Source organism: Ranitomeya variabilis, chromosome 2, assembly GCF_051348905.1.
Source record: "Ranitomeya variabilis isolate aRanVar5 chromosome 2, aRanVar5.hap1, whole genome shotgun sequence".
In the NCBI taxonomy this organism is placed as follows: Eukaryota; Metazoa; Chordata; class Amphibia; order Anura; family Dendrobatidae; genus Ranitomeya; species Ranitomeya variabilis.
Window position 1 is genome coordinate 36134000 of NC_135233.1, and position 21752 is coordinate 36155751.

Consider the following 21752-nt stretch of genomic DNA (forward strand, 5'->3'; position numbering starts at 1 on the left):
ATACAGAAAGGAAGAAAACACAAAGAAATAAAGAAATTACACTTGAAAAAATAAGTTAATTTACAGTTCACCTGTCCCCACAGGACGCCTCCTCCGGCAATGCCCCAGGTTAGAGCCCTGCTCATCCGCCCTGTATAAGTGAGTGTTTCATCCCTGACTGTTCTGTTTCAGTAATGCTGCTGCTGAAAGAAGCAGAGACATGTGAGTGTTAAAATACTTTATTCTCTTTATTTTTCACCGTTTTTGACTTTTTCTTTCTTGTCAATTATAAATGTCAATTGGCATTTCTTACATTACATCTATATATTAGTGAAAGGTAAAACAATGGGTTTGTTGCCTAATTGCATTTTTGCCATTTTATTGGCATGAAAATTTCTTAATCAAGCTGACTTTTTGATTTGTGGCAAGTTCCTCATCAGGTTTGTGACTTTTTTTTTAAGTTGTCTCTTGTTGTTTAGTTACATTTTTTTATATCAATGTGACTTTTCCAGATATTTTAGACTAATTCATCAAATTTGACTTTTTAAAAAGTCACAATATTTTGGGGCAAATGTACCCTAGTTTTTTCTTTCTATAGCAGAATTTTGCGTCATTTTAAAGAACATACAAGTTTTTGCTTTAAAAGGTGCCAAAACATTTTTGATTTTGTAAATATAAGCCAAGTATATCCTCCAATTGGAAATTGTAAGATATTTTGCACTCCAAAATACGTAACGGAACTTTATTAGGCAATCCAAACAACAAGTCAGTGATGTTTCGACCCTAAGACCTGGGCCTTCATCAAACACGACAAAGCATGGAAATGAAAGAAGTATAAACATGCTACGACCACATATGTGTATTCATCAACAAAGAAACAGATAAAAAAAATATGCATGGGAAAAATATACAAAAAAAAATCATTTCAAGCAAAATTATTATACACTCAAATGACTTTATTTTATTATCTCTTCAAGTTAAGATGAAATAAAAACATATAATAATCTTTCAGAAAAAAATACAAATTCCGAAAATAAAATGATGGACTTGTAGATAATAATCTGTAAATAAATTGGTTGTGAGTGACTACAGAATATAAATCCTACGAATGGTATAACGTCCATCATAATGACCCAGTGGCTGCCAAAACACTGCCATTGATACCCTAAAATCATGTTGCGAGGGGGCTAATAAGTGTCAGAAGGAACAGCAAAAATTTCCAACCTCTTAAATGCTGCGATCAAACTTGACAGTGGCATCTAAGAGGTTGAACAGCTGTAGGTATGATCTTAGAGGTCTGACTTGGGTGCTGAGTGTATAATACAGCTGACGCCCGCATTGTAGGGAGTTGGGTTTGTCAAGTAGAAGGTTTCTGATCATTTTTCAGATGGCCTCCGATAATGCACATTTTTTTCTCTTTTAGGTGATTGATGATGGATCATGCAGCAAAAGAATACCAAATATCTAAATACCCACAGAACAACTCATGATGAAAATTAATAACAAATCTGTTACAATATATTTAAAGACTTTATGAAATTATTATTGTGCCTCAAGATGTGTTTTTTCCATGCGAGAAGAAAAATTGTCTCCTTGCTTCACATCTTTAAAGTGTTATTTTTCGGCCTCCCTATGGTTAAAGCGCAAGGTCTTTTCCCTGAACTGGAGAATGTTGCAACATTTAAGCCTATATACATAGATCCACCTGACGTAACTTGCGGGATCCCAAAACGAAGCATCTTTTGTCAAAGTGATGTGAATTTGCCAAGTATCAAGACTTGCACTCAACGCCTATGTGTTCAAGACTGTCCCTACAGAGCCGCCCCTCCTGAGTTCCATCAGCCTCTGAGGGATGTTCTCGGACCCTGTGTCAGAAGAGATACGGCTGATTTACGTCCCGAGTCCAGTAACTTTTCCAATAGTTTTATATTTTACGATCACAAAGACTGCTTTGTTGTGACTGCTCCTTTAGGAATTGGAAGCTCGTTCACGCTCACCGTGTGGTTGAAACCCGAGCAGGAGGGTGAAATGTAAGTACGGAGCCTTCGGTTACACATTCCTTCTATACAAAAGAAGCAGCTCAGAGAAAAGCACACACAAAAAAGTAAATCTAAAAAATAAAAGCATTTTTCAACATCATCATTTAGGTAAAACTCCTACTTGTTTCGTTATGAGCATCTGATAAAGTAATAATGGGGTGGATTTATTTAGTAAGAATTTTAATGTGACTCTAAGTTGATGCTGTTGGACAACTGCCCAAAATGAGGTTAAAGGAACAGCTTAAATTATTTAGTGTTTTACGCACTTGATTTTTACCGAGTCACAAGCTGGCCATTGTTATTATTCTGCATCATCCAGCTTACCAGACAGTTCAGGATAAACGAGGGCTAGTCCCCTCTAATGGAGGCAAACCAAGCAACTGCTATAGAGCCCGAAGCCGAATTACCCACTTCTGTAATCTTGGTCCTGATTACACTGCCGTATTGCTCCTCGTAGGCAGGGCCATAAGTGTCAGCAGATTCAGACAGGACAGGAACTATGTCTTCCTTTGTTTTTTGCCAATCTCTTCTGTGTCTGCGCCTATGCACCATGACCCTGCCTGACCTTTCCAACAGGGAGGCACTTAGGACTTTTTCTACGAGGGCCCTTGATACCTCTGTACGGCCCTAATCCCACGTCTTGGAATTATAAATTATAGTATAAGATGAAAAAGCGATTCAAGTATTTTTCATTGTGGGCTATGCTATAACTCACACACACAATTCTCCTTTTCTCCCTTAGTATGCATGACTAGTATGCCCAAGTATTCCCATACGTGAAATAAATAATTCCCAGCAGAAAATTTTTAAGGCTATATTGAAAATTGGGTCAGCCATGACCCCAAATTTCAGACGTGACTGGCTCTAGGTGCACCTCTGTGTGCTTTTCTGCAATGCAGGTAGGTGCTGGTTCTGCTTTTCATTTCTTCATCGCACATATTATCAATTTGTTCAAAAAAGCCGAATAGGGTAATACATACTACAATTTTTCTACATACAGACCATCAGTCCCCATTGAAACTTGGCATTGTGCATTGGCACTTTAGCTATAATAGGTACATATCTTCTCCGTGTTCAGTCCGCGGTAAGCACGGTCAGCACACAGACCGATTCTACGCCCATAAAGGTCACTTTTGTTGCCAAGCATACTTTTACAATTCATATGTTTGCAGTATTACAATTGTACTTTACATCCATTTCCTTGGAAAGTTTCCATTGCTGTATTATTACATTATATATTATTATTTGAAAAGTCATATTTTTATTAATTGAGGCTAATGGAGTAACATTAACGAAATAGTCTTGAAAGTGGTTCAAAAACATGACAGAGGACGCCTTTATTATTATAGATGATCATGGTGATCAGGTAATTATTACCATAATCTGGCAGCTAATTTAATATCAGCTGCACAATTTCCCTACAGCGTCCACTAGAGGGCAAATGAAGTATTGCATGCAACTCTTCAAATGGATGGTCATCTGTACTTTTTCTAGAATTTTGGTTTAGGATTCGATTTTCTCTCGATAGAAATTCAATACTATATCATGTCTTGTTAGCAAAATTTTATTCCCTGGTGGTGGAGTTTTAGATACATATACCATAATCATTCTCCTAACAGAATATCAGAAAATAGATTTTTTTAAAAATTTGTGTTGACTTTTTTTTGGACTATGTCGACCCAAGAGCATAGGTAAATGGTGCGATCAGGTCTTTGTTAGTGACTATCCACTGTGATTCATGGACAAGGACCCCTTTTTAATGATGCAGCTATGTCCCAATAAAACATATAGGTAAGCAAACCTCTAAAAGGTTAAATAGCTAAAGAAAAAAAATAAGTAATATACTTCTATAATAAAGATGCAGATAAATTACTTCCCTTTAACTATCCACTTTAAGAAGCCTCCTTAAAAAATATTATCTGTAATTTAGATATTTCATTTTTCTCGCACTTCTCGGTATACGGCTTTCTTTTTAATAATTAGTTGATTATTCACATATACCAAGAGAATATCTAATGTCCTAATTGGCGGAATAATGAAAACCTATTTGTCTCTAAAATCATGCTCCCAACAGAGCGACCGCCGCGGAAATATCCTTTGAATATATCCACATGTGTGTTAAGATATAATGTGCAATAATGTCTTTGAATTTCCACTACTCACCTGAGGCAACCCTTAAAAATAGCTGCTATCATTAGATACACAATGCCTATAATCTTAGAGGAATTCCAGCCCGTGGCATCGAAATTAGCATGAATAGTGTTCTTCGGCTTTGTTTAGCATGGCTTGCATAGTAACTAATGAGGCAGGAGTTTAAAGATGAGCACCAGACAATGGGCGAAGAGCGTTCCTCATCATCGTTCCTGCTCCGTGCTGGTGCAAGCAATCCTTCCTCTCCGTGCAACAAAGAGCTACCATACGTTAAAACATGCACTAAGCCTAATGATGAACAGTAGCCTCAAGGTACAAATGTATACAGACAACAGTGGGGTAAACAGCTGTGAAATGTAAATAGCATAAAGAGGGAATGATAAATGAGACTTCACCGCCTTGAGACTTTTTTTTCGCTGAGACTTTCCGCACTCTCGGCTGCAAACCCCGATGACCTTGTTGGCCGTGGGACTAAATTTGGACTCCAATTGTTCTTAGCTGGCAATGATGTAAGTTCTTGAATGCCACTTGTGTTTAAAAGAGCTATTCTGCTTATTTACAAAATATTGCAGCTACAATTATGGAGTGTGAAGGCCCTCCCATGAAAAAAGCATAGTCCCCACCCCTGAGCAATGTCTCTAGGACAATAAACATATGAAACACAGACTCGAGCATAATAATAGAGTTCAAAGTGGATTCCACTATTATTTTTCTACACGATAGCTACTGCTTGGTTCTGAAAACTTTGGCCCTGATTCATTAATGCTAGCAATTTTCTCGACGGTCTCAAAGAGGGGACATGGTGGAGTCAGACGCTCCTGAATCATGAAGAACTGCATACCTCTTTATGAATCTGGAACAACTGACGTAGCATGCCAAGACAAAAATATTGCCCCAATAAGGAGTGTCCTGCCCTGGACGAAGCATTTGTAAGCGAAACGCGCGTCGGGGTGTGGTGGGTCCCTGTTTACTATGCCCAGGTAATTATAACTTCCTTTGTCCTTGTGGCACACTACAGGTTTCTGGCTGTGTTGCATTGTTCCATTACCCTTGATACACTATATGTATACTTACAATTGTGCTGCTACATTATAGGGCTCTGTGCAATGTTAATAATGGTATTTTCCCTGCCCGTATATATTTGGAGGTTATTTTCTTAATCTCATTGTGATTGTAATGATAATGTGTACACTGGACTACTGTTGTACTTGCATTGAAAATACCGGTACCTATGTGCATATGTATAAAGGGGTAATTAGTGATGAGCGAATATACTCGTTACTCGAGATTTCTCGAGCACGCTCGGGGGTCTTCCGAGTACTTTTTAGTGCTCGGAGTATTAGTTTTTCTTGCCGCAGCTGAATGATTTACATCTGTTAGCCAGCATAAGTACATGTGGGGATTCCCTAGCAACCAGGCAACCCCCACATGTACTTATGCTGGCTAACAGATGTAAATCATTCAGCTGAGGTGAGGAAAACTAAATCTCCGAGCACTAAAAAGCACATAAGCACTATATGTCGGCATTGTACATAAGCACTATATATCGGCATTGTACATAAGCACTATATGTCGGCATTGTACATAAGCACTATATGTCGGCATTGTACATAAGCACTATATGTCGGCATTGTACATAAGCACTATATGTCGGCATTGTACATAAGCACTATATGTCGGCATTGTACATAAGCACTATATGTCGGCATTGTACATAAGCACTATATGTCGGCATTGTACATAAGCACTATATGTCGGCATTGTACATAAGCACTATATGTCGGCATTGTACATAAGCACTATATGTCGGCATTGTACATAAGCACTATATGTCAGTATTGCACAGTACCATTGTACCGGAGTGTTGGTTTACTCTTTTTCCTGCATTATACTTTATTTCTCAGCATATGTTTACTTGAAGGGGATTTTGATCTTTTTTTTTCTATTTACTTCTTAAGGTGTGTGATAGAAAAGTCTGCTGATGGGCAGATTGTGTTCAAACTCACAATTTCCGAGAAAGAGACCGTGTTTTATTATCGCACAGTAAATGGTTTGCAGCCTCCTATAAAAGTAATGACACAGGGGAGATTCCTTGTGAAGAAATGGATTCATCTTAGTGTGCAGGTGAGTAGAAATACATAACATTTGGTTAAACATGAAAAGTGTTTTAAAATGATGTGTGAAGAGAAGTTCCTGAGGTGTAGCGACAAGATGCCCCGGATGTGTGGATTATGAGGGTTTATGTGTGTGTGTGTATATATTAGATAGATGGATAATTAGATAGATAGATATGTGATAGATAATATATAGATAGATAATATATGGATAGATAGATAAGTAGATAATAGATAGATTGATAATATATAGATATATAGATAGATAGTTAATAGATAGATAATGCATAGATAGATAGGTAAATAATAGATAGATAGATAGATAGATAGATAGATAGATAGATAGATAGATAGATAAAAGATAGTGATGAACGAGTATACTCGTTGCTCGGGTTTTCCAGAGCACGCTCGGGTGGTCTCCAAGTATTTATGACTGCTTGGAGATTTAGTTCTCATCGCCTCAGATGAATGATTTACAGCTATTAGCCAGCCTGAGTACATGTGGGGGTTGCCTGGTTGCTAGGGAATCCCCACATGTAATCAAGCTGGCTAGTAGCTGTAAATCATTCAGCTGAGGTGATGAAAACTAAATACCGTATGTACTCGAGTATAAGCCGACCCGAGTATAAGCTGAGACCCCTAACTTTGCCACAAAAAACTGGAAAAACATAATGACTCGAGTATAAGCCTAGGGTGGAAAATGCAGCAGCTACTGGTAATTTTCAAAAATAAAAATAGATACCAATAAAAGTAAAATTAATTGAGACATCAGTAGGTTAAGTGTTTTTGAATATCCATATTGAATCAGGAGCCCCATATAATGCTCCATAAAGTTTATGATGGGCTCCATAAGATGCTCCATATTAAAATATGCCCCATATAATGCTGCACAAAGGTTAATAAGGGCCCCATAAGATGCTCTTTAGAGATATTTGCCCCATGTAATGCTCCACAAATGCTGATTATGGCCCCGTAAGATGCTCCATAGAGATATTTGCCCCCATATAATACTGCACATTGCCCCATAAGATGCTCCATACAGACATTTGCCCCATATGTTGTTGCTGCGATTAAAAAAAAATGACATACTCACCTCTCAGGCCCCCGACCCTTGCTATATTCACCTGTTCCTCGTTCCACCGACGGCCGCCGAGGTGTCTTCCGCGTCCTCTGCACTGACGTTCAGGCAGAGGGTGGCATGCACACTAATCACATCACCCCACCCTCTGACCTGAACGGGGAACAGGTGAATATCGCACACTGCGTTATACTCACCTGCTTCCAGTGCGGTGCAGTCCCTGGTTCTCCGGCACCGTCAGCTTCTTCCTGTATTGAGCGGTCACATGGTACCGCTCATTACAGTAATGAAAATGTGGCTCCACCCTTATGGGAGTCCATATTCATTACTGTAATGAGCGGTACCATGTGACCGCTCACTACAGGAAGAAGCTGCCGGCGCCGGAGAACCAGGGACGAGCAGGGATTGCGCCAGGAGCAGGTGAATATTATTAGACAGCTGCCGCTCCCCCTCCCCTGCCGACCCCCGGGAATGACTCAAGTATAAGCCGAGAGGGGCAATTTCAGCCTAAAAAAATGGGCTGAAATTCTCGGCTTATACTCAAGTATATACGGTAAATTCTCGGAGACCACCCGAGCGTGCTCGCGAAAACCCGAGCAACAAGTATGCTCGCTCATCACTAATATTAGATAGATAATAGATAGATATATAAACAGATAATAGATGGATAGATAGATAAATAGATAATAGATAGATAAACAGATAATAGATAGATAATAGATAGATAGATAGATAGATAATAGATAGAATATAGATAGATAGATAGATAGATAGATAGATAGATAGATAGATAGATAGATAGATAGATAGATAGATAGATAGATAGAGCTTGGGGCAGCTTTGAAATAATTTTTATATATACTCTGTCAGGAGATGTTTATGCTATTTTGGCCACCCAGTGGTTGTGATCTGAGTTGCAGCCTAAGCACTTTGCTACTATGCCATGATAATATACTGAATTTAATGATATTGATGAAATAAAAGGTAGTCCATTATTATACAACTACAGTTGTGCTCAAAAGTACCCCAGCAGAATTTTTCCTTTCTTGGCCTTTTTTTCAGAGATTATGGATGCTAACACCAAAACTTTTTCTCAACTCATGGTTTGTGGTTGGGTGAAGCCATTTATTGTCAAACTACTGTGTTTTCTCTTTTTAAATCATAATGACAACCCAAAACATCCAAATGACCCCGATCAAAATTTCACATTCCCTGGTGATTTTGGCTTGATAACATGCACAGAAGTTGACACAAATGGGTTTGAATGGCTACTAAAGGTAACATCCTCACCTGTGACCTGTTTGCTTGTAATCAGTATGTGTGCATAAATGCTGAGTGAGTTTCTGGGATCCAGACAGACTGTTGCATCTTTCATCCAGCCACTGACATTTCTGGATTGTGAGTCATGGGGAAAGCAAAAGAATTGTCAACGGATCTACGGGAAAAGGAAGTTGAACTGTATAAAACATGAAAGTGATACAAAAAGATATCCATATATTCTGATATATTTCTGAGTCCTGTAACGTCTCCATTTTTCGTGATCTAGGGCTGGTTGATGGCATATATTCTGCGTGCCGAGCTGACATTTTTATTGATACCATTTTGGAGTAGATACGATCTTTTGATTGCCCATTATTGCATTTTATTGCAATGTAGTGGCGACCAAAAAACCTAATTCTGGCATTTTGAATTTTTTTCTCGTTATGCTGTTTAGCAATTGGGTTAATATTTTTTTTAAAATTGATAGATCGTGCACTTCTGAACATGGCGATACCAAATATTATTATATTTTAATATTATAAAATTATTTTATTTTGAATGGGGCGAAAAGGGGGTGTTTTGAACTTTCATTTTTTTTATATTTTGAAAAACATTTTTTTAAAATTTTTACTTGCTTCAATAGTCTCCATGGGAGACTAGAAGCTGCAGTACTTCGATTTCCTCTGCTACACACAGGCGATGATCTGATCACTTGTGTGTAGCAGAAATGCTCACTTGCTCATAGTAATCTGGCAATGACAACCGTAGAGGTCTGCTGCAGACCTCTGGTTGTCATGCCCACCTATCGGTGACCCGCGATCATGTGACGGGGTCACTGATGGGCTGGATTTTTGACGCGCTTCCTGTTAGGGAGAGTTAAATGCTGCTGTCAGAGATTGACAGTGGTACTTAACTAGTTAACAGCTGCGAGTGGATCACGATACCACCCGTGGCTGTTGCAGGTACATGTCAGCTGTATAGATCATCTGTCGTGTGCCCGGAAAGGTGATGCTGAGTCCGAACATGGGCGTACTATTATGCCACATGTCACAAAGTGTTTAAAGGACTCAACCACCAACATTATATGCTCTTTCTTCTGTGACTTGTAAACCTAAAGCCGAGTCTGAATACACAGATATTGTACAATGGCTGATGGAACGTAGAGTGAGATCAGTTGTCAGACGGTAAGAGGGAATACGATGAAGGCAACAACAGGTGGAGCAGGAAGTCATGGGCAGGAAATTCAATAAATTGGAAATAATTCCAGAATACGTAGAGGGAAATGCCTTGTATATGGAGAGTGGGTGACAGTGGCACACGGTACACAAGATCCAACAAATACACAAAATATACACAAGATACACAAGATACAATAAACACAAGTGTTATGATAGGGCTAGCGGAACGCACCTAATGAAAGTATATATTTTATTAGGATAGATGCGTTCGCAGCCCGGGGTCCACCGTGCAGGAGAACCTGCTGCTAGTAAATAGCGGAACTAATAGCAGTGTTAGCTGACTCTGTTACTTCACAGAGCAGCCGTGAATAGTGTTGAGCGATACCGTCCGATACTTGAAAGTATCGGTATCGGAAAGTATCGGCCGATACCGGCAAAGTATCGGATGTAATCCGATACCGATACCCGATACCAATACAAGTCAATGGGACACCAAGTATCGGACGGTATCCTGTATGGTTCCCAGGGTCTGAAGGAGAGGAAACTCTCCTTCAGGCCCTGGGATCCATATCAATGTGTAAAAGAAAGAATTAAAATAAAAAATAGGGATATACTCACCTCTCCGACGCAGCCTGGACTTTACCGCCGTAACCGGGAGCCGTTGTACCTAAGAATGCACGCTTGAAGGGCCTTAGATGAGGTCACTGCGCTCTGATGTGACCGCTACGCGACCAATCACAAAGCCGTGACGTCACCTAAGGTCTTTCAAGCGCTTGAAATACCTTAGAAGACGTCCCCAGCTTCTGATTGGTCGCGTAGCGGTCGTGTGACCGCTACGCGACCAATCACAAAGCCGTGACGTCACCTAAGGTATTTCAAGCGCTTGAAAGACCTTAGGTGATGTCACGGCTTTGTGATTGGTCGCGTAGCGGTCACGCGACCGCTACGGAGCAATCAGAGCGCAGTGACCTCATCTAAGGCCCTTCAAGCGCGCATTCTTAGGTACAACGGCTCCCGGTTACGGCGGTAAAGTCCAGGCTGCGTCGGAGAGGTGAGTATATCCCTATTTTTTATTTTAATTCTTTCTTTTACACATTGATATTAATCCCGATACCGATTCCCGATATCACAAAAGTATCGGATCTCGGTATCGGAATTCCGATACCCGATACTTGCGGTATCGGAATGCTCAACACTAGCCGTGAACTCAAAGCGCTGCGCCCTGTTAGACTCCACAGAGGCACAGGCCAACTGTCTAAACAAGAGCAGTCAGTGGTCTTGCACACACACGAAACTCCTAGCCGGAGGTGCCAGCATTCTAGGGGCTTATTTCAGCCAGGTCCATGAACACACACATACAAGACCACACTGGCGCAAAGTACATAAATGAAAGCAATACTAGCGCATGGCCGTGCGGCCATGCGAGCCTTATATAGCTGCAGCAAGTAAAAGACCTTCCCAGAAGGACCAATGAGAGGCTGCCATACCTGAGCATGTGACCCTAAATCTCCACTGAGAGATCTTGCCCTGGGCATGCTCAGTGTGTGCCAAGCAGGACTTAGTCCTAGCACCTACAGGACCTTCCTGAAAGGACCAATGGACTAGCTGCAGTATCTGACCATGTGACCCTCGATCTCCACTGAGAGATCTTACTCAGGGCATGCTCAGAACGAGAAGAGCAGGACTTAGTCCCAGAAGCGTCTGCTCGCAGCTGCCCAGCACTGACTTCAATGGCAGAAGCAGGAAAAGCAGCAGTAACTCTTTGTACAGAGTGGGACTGAGCAAGATGCTGGGACCGATGTCTCCGCTGAGCAGGCTCCACTGCGGCAGGAGAAGAATGGGAGACCGCAGCGGAGACGGCCCAAGATTCCCCCTATGCAGAGGAGGGAAATCGACCCCTAACAACAAGATACTCAAGTTGTGCCATGTAGATACGATGCCTAAGATGCACATGAAATATACAAAAAATACAATATCCACAAGATACATTCGCTACACAATTTACAACATACACAAGATATACACTATATATTAGGGTACCGTCACACTCTGCAACTTTCCAACGATCACGACCAGCAATATGACCTGGCTGTGATCGTTGGAAAGTCGTTGTGTGGTCGCTGGGGAGCTGTCACACAGACTGCTCTCCAACGATGCCAAGGTCCCGGGTAACCAGGGTAAACATCAGGTTACTAAGTGCAGGGCTGCGCTTAGTAACCCCATGTTTACCCTGGTTACCAGCGTAAAAGTAAAAAAAAAAAAAAAAACAGTACATACTCACAATCCGGTGTCCTTCAGGTCCCTCGCAGTCTGCTTCCCACTCTGACTGAGTGCCGCCGTAAAGTGAAAGCAAATCACAGCGGCGACGTCACCGCTGTGATCTGCTCTCACTTTCCGGCCGGCAGTCAGTCAGAGCGGGAAGCAGACGGCAAGGGACCTGAAGGACACCGGAATGTGAGTGTGTACGGTTTGTTTTTTTTTTTACTTTTACACTGGTAACCACGGTAAACATCGGGTTACTAAGCGCGGCCCTGCGCTTAGTAACCCGATGTTTACCCTGATTACAAGCGAACGCATCGCTGGATCGCTGTCACACACAACGATCCAGCGATGACAGCGGGAGATCCAGCGACGAAAGAAAGTTCCAAACGATCTGCTACGACGTACGATTCTCAGCAGGATCCCTGATCGCTGCTGCGTGTCAGACACAGCGATATCGTATGGATATCGCTGGAACGTCACGGATCGTACCGTCGTAGAGACAAAAGTGCCACTGTGAGACGGTACCCTAAGATACAAAATTTGCAATATACACAAAATATACAATATACAGCTCTGGCAAAAATTAAGAGACCACCACATCAAAACCGTGTCATGGGCAGCCCAATCTCCAGACCTGAACCCCGTTGAAAACCTCTGGAATGTAATTAAGATAATGATGGATAGTCACAAGCCATCAAACAAAGTTTGCTTACATTTTTGCGCCAGAAGCAGTGTGAAAGACTGGTGGAAAGCATGCCAAGACGCATGAAAGCTGTGATTAAAAATCATGGTTATTCCACAAAATATTGATTTCCGAACTCTTCCTGAGTTAAAACATTAGTATTGTTTCTAAATGATTATGAACTTGTTTTCTTTGCATTATTTGAGGTCTGAAAGCACTGGGGTTTTTAAAAATTTTTGACCATTTTTCTTTTTCAGAAAAAAAATACAAAATTTATTGCTTGGAAATTTGGAGACATGTTGTCAGAAGTTTATAGACTAAATGAACAATTTACATTTTACTCAAAAATATACGTATAAAGAGAAAAATCAGACAAACTGAACATTTTGCAGTGGTCTCTTAAATTTTTTCCAGAGCTGTATATAATATACACAAGAAACATAGTATACACAACATACACAAGACACCTACAAGAAGCAAAATAAGCATAAGCCCTGCTGTAACTAAATACAGTGGGGTAAAAAAGTATTTAGTCAGCCACCAATTGTGCAAGTTCTCCCACTTAAAAAAATGAGAGAGGCCTGTATTTGACATCATAGGTAGACCACAGCTATGAGAGTCAAATAGGAGAAAACTAATCCAGAAAATCACCTTGTCTGATTTGGCAAGGTTTATTTTGCAAATTATGGTGGAAAATAAGTACGGTATTTGGTTCATCTCAATATTTTGTTATATATCTTTTGTTGGCAATGACAGAGGTCAAACGTTTCCGGTAAGTCTTCACAGGGTTGGCACACACTGTTGGTGGTATGTTGACCCATTCCTCCATGCAGATCTCCTCTAGAGCAGTGATGTTTTGGGCCTGTCGCTGGGCAACATGAACTTTCAACTCCCTCCAAAGGTTTTCTTTGGGGTTAATATCTGGAGACTGGCTAGGCCACTCCAGGACCTCCATATGCTTCTTACGAAGCCACTCCTTCATTGCCCTGGCGGTGCATTTGGGATCATTATCATGCTGAAAGACCAATCCACATTTCATCTTCAATGCCCTTGCTGATGGAAGAAGGTTTGCACTCAAAATCTCACGATACATGGTCCCATTCATTCTTTCATGTACCTGGATCAGTTGTCCTGGTCCCTTTGCAGAGAAACAGCCCCAAAGCATTATGTTGCCACCCAATGCTTCACAGTAGGTATGGTGTTTTTTGAATGCAACTCAGCATTCTGCATTTTGTTTCTACCAAAACAGTTCTACTTTGGTTTCATCAGACCATATGACATTCTCCCAGTACTCTTCTGGATAATCCAAATGCTCTCTAGCAAACTTCAGACGGGCCTGGACATGTACTGGCTTAAGCAGGGGGACATATCTGGCACTGCAGGATCTGAGTCCCTGGTGGCGTAGTGTGTTACTGATAGTAGCCTTTGTTACGGTGGTCCTAGGTCATTCTCAAGGTCCCCTCATGTGGTTCTGGGATATTTGCTCACTGTTTTTGTGATCATATTGATCCCACGGGGTGAGATCTTGCCCGGAGCCCCAGATTGAGGGACATTATCAGTGGTCTTGTATGTCTTCCATTTTCTTATTATTGCTCCCACAGTTGATTTCATCCCACCAAGCTGATTGCCTATTGCAGATTCAGTCTTTCCAGCCTGGTGCAGAGCTACAATTTTGTTTCTGGTGTCCTTCGAAAGCTCTTTGGTCTTCACCATAGTGGAGTTTGGAGTGTGACTGTTTGAGGTTGTGGACAAGTGTCTTTTATACTGATAACAAGTTCATACAGGTGCCATTACTACAGGTAATGAGTGGAGGACAGAGGAGCCTCTTAAAGAAGAACTTACAGGTCTGTGAGAGACAGAAATCTTGCATGTTTTAGGTGACCAAATACTTATTTTCCATCATAATTTGCAAAATAAATCTTGCCAAATCAGACAAGGTGATTTTCTGGATTTGTTTTCTCAATTTTGACTCTCATAGTTGTGGTCTACCTATTATGTCAATTACAGGCCTCTCTCATCTTTTTAAGTTGGAGAACTTGCACAATTGGTGGCTGACTAAATACCTTTTCCCCCACTGTATATATTGTGCATATTGTTACATCATTGCGCAAAATATCCTTAGCTGAAATCCACACTTCTAAAATCCGACCTGAACTGCTTATGATCTGCGATTCTCGCATGCAGAACTGTTTATCCACCTCACAGTTGTATCCTTTCCCGTGTGGCGAATACATGTAATCCGCACAGGGAGTGGAGACTTTCATGGGGATTACTGACCACCTTTTAATATATCTATATGGATTGCTGTAATACAGAGCATGTATTCCTTATCCTCTTATGCTTAGTGTCTGCTAGTGTATCTGGGCAGGAGCACGGATGTAACTGTAGAATGTATGTATCCTGCTATTGTATGAATATATAAAGTGAAAGCCAGAGGTGGGAAACCTTTTTTCTGACAAGCGCCAATTTGATATTTATACCATCACTGGGGGGGCCGTAAAACATTATCAACTTGAAAAATCCCCCTGTGATGGCTGAAATTGCTTCTCTTTGCTGTGATGTTGGGCAGTATTGGTCTTGTTGCTACTTACACCTGCTTTTCCGAGTTTACATCAGTCTGGAGCGCAACCAACTCTTTGTGATGATAAGTATTGTAAAGAACCAAAATTGTACCAAACACAGTGGGAAATTCATCACTTATCACTAGTGTTGAGCGATACCGTCCGATACTTGAAAGTATCGGTATCGGAAAGTATCGGCCGATACCGGCAAAGTATCGGATCCAATCCGATACCGATACCCGATACCAATACAAGTCAATGGGACTCAAGTATCGGACGGTATTCCTGATGGTTCCCAGGGTCTGAAGGAGAGGAAACTCTCCTTCAGGCCCTGGGAACCATATAAATGTGTAAAAGAAAGAATTAAAATAAAAAATATCGCTATACTCACCTGTCCGACACAGCCGGGACTTCAGCGAGGGAACCGGCAGCGTTGTTTGTTTAAAATTCGCGCTATTACTTGGTTACGTGAATTCCCGGCTTGTGATTGGTCAGGTCGGCCATGTTGCCGGGACGCGGACCAATCACAGCAAGCCGTGACGAAATTACGTCACGGCTTGCTGTGATTGGTCCGCGTCCCGGCAATATGGCCGCCCTGACCAATCACAAGCCGTGACGTCACGGGAGGCTGGACACGCGCTCATTTTAAAATGGGCGCGTGTCCAGCCTCCCGTGACGTCACGGCTTGTGATTGGTTGCGCCGCGGTCAACCAATCACAAGCCGGGAGGCTGGACGCGCTCATTTTAAAATGGGCGCGTGTCCAGCCTCCCGTGACGTCACGGCTTGTGATTGGTTGCGCCGCGGTCAACCAATCACAAGCCGGGAGGCTGGACGCGCTCATTTTAAAATGGGCGCGTGTCCAGCCTCCCGTGACGTCACGGCTTGTGATTGGTCAGGGCGGCCATATTGCCGGGACGCGGACCAATCACAGCAAGCCGTGACGTAATTTCGTCACGGCTTGCTGTGATTGGTCCGCGTCCCGGCAACATGGCCGACCTGACCAATCACAAGCCGGGAATTCACGTAACCAAGTAATAGCGCGAATTTTAAACAAACAACGCTGCCGGTTCCCTCGCTGAAGTCCCGGCTGCGTCGGACAGGTGAGTATAGCGATATTTTTTATTTTAATTCTCTCTTTTACACATTTTAACATTAATGTTGTTGCGATACCCGATACCCGATACCACAAGAGTATCGGAATCCCGGTATCGGAATTCCGATACAGCAAGTATCGGCCGATACCCGATACTTGCAGCATCGGAATGCTCAACACTACTTATCACATAAATTTTATAGAACTCAAGCACTGATAGATCTGCAGTATACATCGTATAGGATTCACCGAGACCGCTGTATACATGACATAGGAAACCCTGAGACTTCTGTATACACTACACATAGGAGAAGCTGGGACAGGAGCATGTATATCACATAGGAGACACTGGGACTGCTGTATACACATCATATATAAGATGCTGGGACTGCAGAATATAATTCATATAGGAGATCCTGGGGCCGCAGCATATACATCACATAGGAGACACTGGGTCTGAAGAATATATATCAGACGGGAGATGCTGGGGCTGGAGCATGTATGTGACAGGAGACATTGGAGCTGTAGCACATATGCCACAGTAGACAATGGAACTAGAGCATATATCGCAGGAGACATTGGACTGCAGGGTATATCACAGGAGACATTGGACTGAAGCATATACATCACAGGATGCAGTGGGCTGCTGATGCTCCAGTCTTTATCTCTGGGTTGGGATATTATTGTGCGCTAGCTTCGCCCACATAGCACATCCTGCCACTGGCACTGGCCAGTGTCAGAACATGATACTTCAACACATGCGCCGCAGTGTTCAATAGTGAGCGTGGCATGCACCTGCTTGTAGTGCAAGAAGGATTTAAAGTGACAGCAAGACATGGCCACCATCCCAAGCATTGCCCCCTGGAATGCCCAGGGGCAAGTGGAAAGGTCAAAAAGCCTGCGGCCTGGAGGTTCCCCACCCCTGGTCTAAGCAATGAAAGAGAATTTCCCACTGAATTACAGCATTCACAGGGTTTACTACTTATTACTTCAAAAGTTCTTAATGCTAAAGCCATGTCCCCATGTGCAATCACGCTGCGTGTTTTCCATTGCATTATCTCTTAATTAGTCTGCAGCAAAGTACGCAGCAGCAGACTGTTTTGATTATTTTGTTTTCGCTGCGTATCTGAAGCAGAACCCTTTTGTTAATATGTAGAGATACACAAACCCAAACTGCAAATTTCAGGGTTCGTACCGAAAACCTATAGTCCGTCCACAGACCCTGAACATGGATGTCTCCCAGAAGTCCGTGTTACTGTCCAATTTCGGCAGTGCAGGGAAATTTCTCAAGCTGCCAGCGGTGACATCTTTAAGGTTACTGCAGTTCATCGGCTATGAACTGCAATAACCCTAGTGACGTCAGTGCTCGATGCGCCAGCCGGATTCACACGCTACTTTCAGTGTGCTCGGGCTGTCATGCTGAGCGGTCAAATTACTGATGTCACTGCTCAGCATTGCATCTTGATGTAGGAGAGTTGGGGATCGCCGTGGGACATCATCATTATGTGTTAACAGCGGACAGGTGAGGAATGAGGATCACTTAGAATTTTTAATTTTATCATGATAAATGGGCAAAAGAGGGTGTTTGTCGGGGAGTGTTTTGTTCAATTAAAGAACTTTTCTATGTCTTTGTCTTTCTTATTTTTGACTACAGAGTTAATATTGGGGGTGTCTGATAGAAACCTCCTCATTACTAACCCCTGGGATTGATGACAGAGTATATAAAACAGCTGACACCAATCCCAGTGCTATGACTGGCGTATCTAATGGATGTATTTTTTCTGGGGCGGTTGAGGGCTGGTTTTATTAGTCTGAGAGGGGGCCAATATCCATAGCCCCTTCCCAGCCTGTAAATATCAGACCGCAGCTGTCTGCTTAGCCTTTGCTGTTTACTAAAAATAAGTAGGACCCCCATCATTTCTCATATTGAATAATGAATGACGGTAACCTTTTCACCGCTAGTCGTAGTTGCTGGCTCACAAGCTGTCCTCTGTGTGAGTTGGAACCGCAGTGCTGTGACCGGAGGTAACCTTACTGACGTTACCGTTGGTCACAGCACTGCAGTAAGGTTACCGCCAGTCAGTGCTGGTGTTTCTCGTGCTGTTACACAGATAACAGCATGAAAACCACCGGATGTTCGAGCCCCCCCTCCTATTCACTTGAATAGAGTTCATGTCCAGGCTCAAGTTTGGGTACCATTCTGGTACCCGAACCAAACTTTTTTTTATAAAATTTGGCCGAACCCGATGGACCCTAACATCCATGGGTCCGCCGTTCCCTATTAATGTGTTTTACTTTTTAGAACAAAAAAGTCAAATTTCTGCACTGCATTTTTTACATACATTTTTTTCCGGGTCCTCATAGAAGCCTATAGAATTAAAAAAAAAAAACATTAACAAAAAAGCACAGTTGAACAGTGATTTTTTAACTTACTTGAACTATTAAACACAACGGAAAATAAATTGGGAACATGACCTTAGTGTACAACTGATCTATAGCAATTTATGGTTATGGATATATTACTGTTAGATAGCTAGGTTTTTTCAACCAGGACTCTGAAAACTTGGTGACATTCCCTGGGGCTGTATATTGACTGCCGAACTGATTGTTACCGAAAAGTGACAAAAGTGAATCTATTTGAATGGCAAATGAAAACACCCTCCACCATTTTACACATTTCAGAAGATGGCATGAGCCAGAGAAGACTCATATGAGCTCAGATGCGACCATGGGGGATTTATCATAGTATCTTGCAGCTATTGCATCACATCATATTGATCAGTCAATCAGGCAGGACTATTATAGGCTGTATAAAATATATTAAAGTCAAAGCAGGGAATGCAGCAACCATTTTAGGATGAATCTGGATAGTGAGTGGATGTCAGAACTTGCATCTCAGCAATAGAGATATGAAAAGTAAACCCTAAAACATTTAAAAATAATCCAGACAGTAATGTGTTATACAACTGGAGCAATGAAGAAGATGAGTGTATTTTTTTGGAGAATAATACAGAGATTCAATTGATAGGGGATAAAGATATGAGAAGTGCCAGCAGCGGTGATGACCTAACCGCATCTGTTCTACTGCTTTAGATTTACAATTACACATATTTTTTTTTCATTCTTAATGCACTAGAAAGCAGGAACAAGCCAGGTAAATAATTTTTACAGGAGAAAAAAAAATCTGAAATCAGTGTCAGTCTGAGACGGTGTGCTGCATGTCACAAGCGATTGTACTAAGTTTTTGCATTTCTCGTGTAATCCTTTTACTGGTGGGGAAAATAATAGGTTTTAAAAATACAAAAGAAAATGTTCTGAAACAAAGACATTTACTGTAAATGTGACTGCCTCAAAAAAGCCTGTGTAAACCACTTTTTTTTTTAATGCACATCTGTTATACTAGTCACATTATACATCTGTAAACTTCATATCAATACAATGCCCTGTTGCAAGTGTTGTTTTCTTTCAGTTGTGTGCCTACCTAGCATTTCTTGTTATGTCATTTTTGGAATGGGGGTTGCACTTTGTTGAAAAAAAATGAAACATTTAGCTATGCCTGTCTGTTTCTGCACACTTGTTTTACTAGTTCAAATTGATAACCATACACATCACACCTATTCTGTTTCCTGCTTTCACATTTTGCTAGATAGATAGATCGATAGATAGATAGATAGATAGATAGATAGATAGATAGATAGATAGATAATTGATCGATAGGTGATAGATAATAGATAGATAGATGGATAATAGATAATAGAGAGATAGATAATAGATAAATACTAGATATATTGATAGATAGATAATAGATAGATAATACAGTAGATATAGACAGATAGATGATAGATCGATAGATAGATAGATAGATGATAGATATATAGATAGATAATATATAGATGATAGATAAATAGATAGATAATAGATAATAGATAGATAATAGATAGATAGATAGATAGATAGATGATAGATAGATGATAGATATATAAATGGATAATAGATAGATAATTTATTAATAAATAGATGATAGATAATAGATAGATAATAGATAATAGATAATATATAGATAGATGATTGATAGATAGATAGATAGATAGATAGATAGATAGATAGATAGATGATAGATAGATAATAGATAGATAGATAGATAGATAGATAGATAGATGATAGATAGATGATAGATATATAAATGGATAATAGATAGATAATTTATTAATAAATAGATGATAGATAATAGATAGATAATAGATAATAGATAATATATAGATAGATGATTGATAGATAGATAGATAGATAGATAGATAGATAGATAGATAGATAGATGATAGATGTATAAATGGATAATAGATAGATGATAGATAGATAGAAAATAGATAGATAGATAGATAATAGATATATAATTTATTAATAGATGATAGATAATAGATAGATAATAGATAGATAGACATATTTTTTGTGTTTATAATTTTTGTCCTATTGTCATATGAGTGTTTAACAAAATAAAACATAAAATTACAGTAATGTTCCACCTTAATGCACTTCTTAAAGAGACTGACTATAGTGAAAATTGATAATTACTACTTTTCTCTTTAATTGCATTCATTAATTATGCATCCTGTGTTTTAAGCCACCTTTTCAAAGCGTCCTCATCACCCGAGTACATTATACATTAACTATTCATTATTACATACCGACTGGGGGGGAGGGGATGGGGTTCTTGTCAGTGAAATATGCCGGTTATATCTAGAAAATGAGATAGGGCTTAATGAATTTCCATGGAATAGACACAAAACTGATTAAACACAAGCGGTTTTAGAAGTTTTCCGGGATGTGTCAGATTGATGTGGCTTTTCTGGGTTCACTGTTGACAATTATAAAAGTTGGTCTTTTTTGTAGGCTTTCTTCTGCCTGGTCGGATCAGTGTAACCGTGCCGCAGTCTGGCAGTCAGGAGCACGTTAAAAGCTTTAGAAAGAAAGTTCCAAATCAAAATGCAAAGGGACGACCATCGGCGTATTACTCTCCAGAGAGCCGCATGCTCTTAGAATGCCTATTGAAATCAGTATTATTATTCCGATACTTGTCAAATATGAGCCGTTTTTCAGTTCAGGCAAAATTTCTTTATAAATCTTTAAATTCCGAGGTTCTTTCATGAAAAGGTTAAGGTACTTATGATTTAATGAAACTCCTTTACATCATAACTGTTTGACTAGCAAGTGAAAACTTGTCCTTTAAATCCCGGGGACAGTGGGTGGAACCAGCTCATGTATTATTAATGCTACATGACAATATGACGACCAATGGCGTAATGAGGATCACATATATTTCTTAAATCACTTGCATATAATTTAGAAGGGAAGCC

General features: G+C 40.7%; 1 protein-coding gene across 1 annotated transcript in view; it reads left to right on the forward strand.

The window, feature by feature from the left end:
* The first annotated feature begins 1611 nt into the window (after positions 1-1611).
* USH2A (usherin) overlaps positions 1612-21752 on the forward strand; it is a 930843-nt gene continuing 910702 nt past the window's right edge. Inside the window, exons 1-2 of the mRNA XM_077281431.1 lie at positions 1612-2009; positions 6128-6293. Coding sequence (XP_077137546.1) covers positions 1612-2009; positions 6128-6293 — 564 coding nt within the window. The remainder of the gene's footprint in view (positions 2010-6127; positions 6294-21752) is intronic.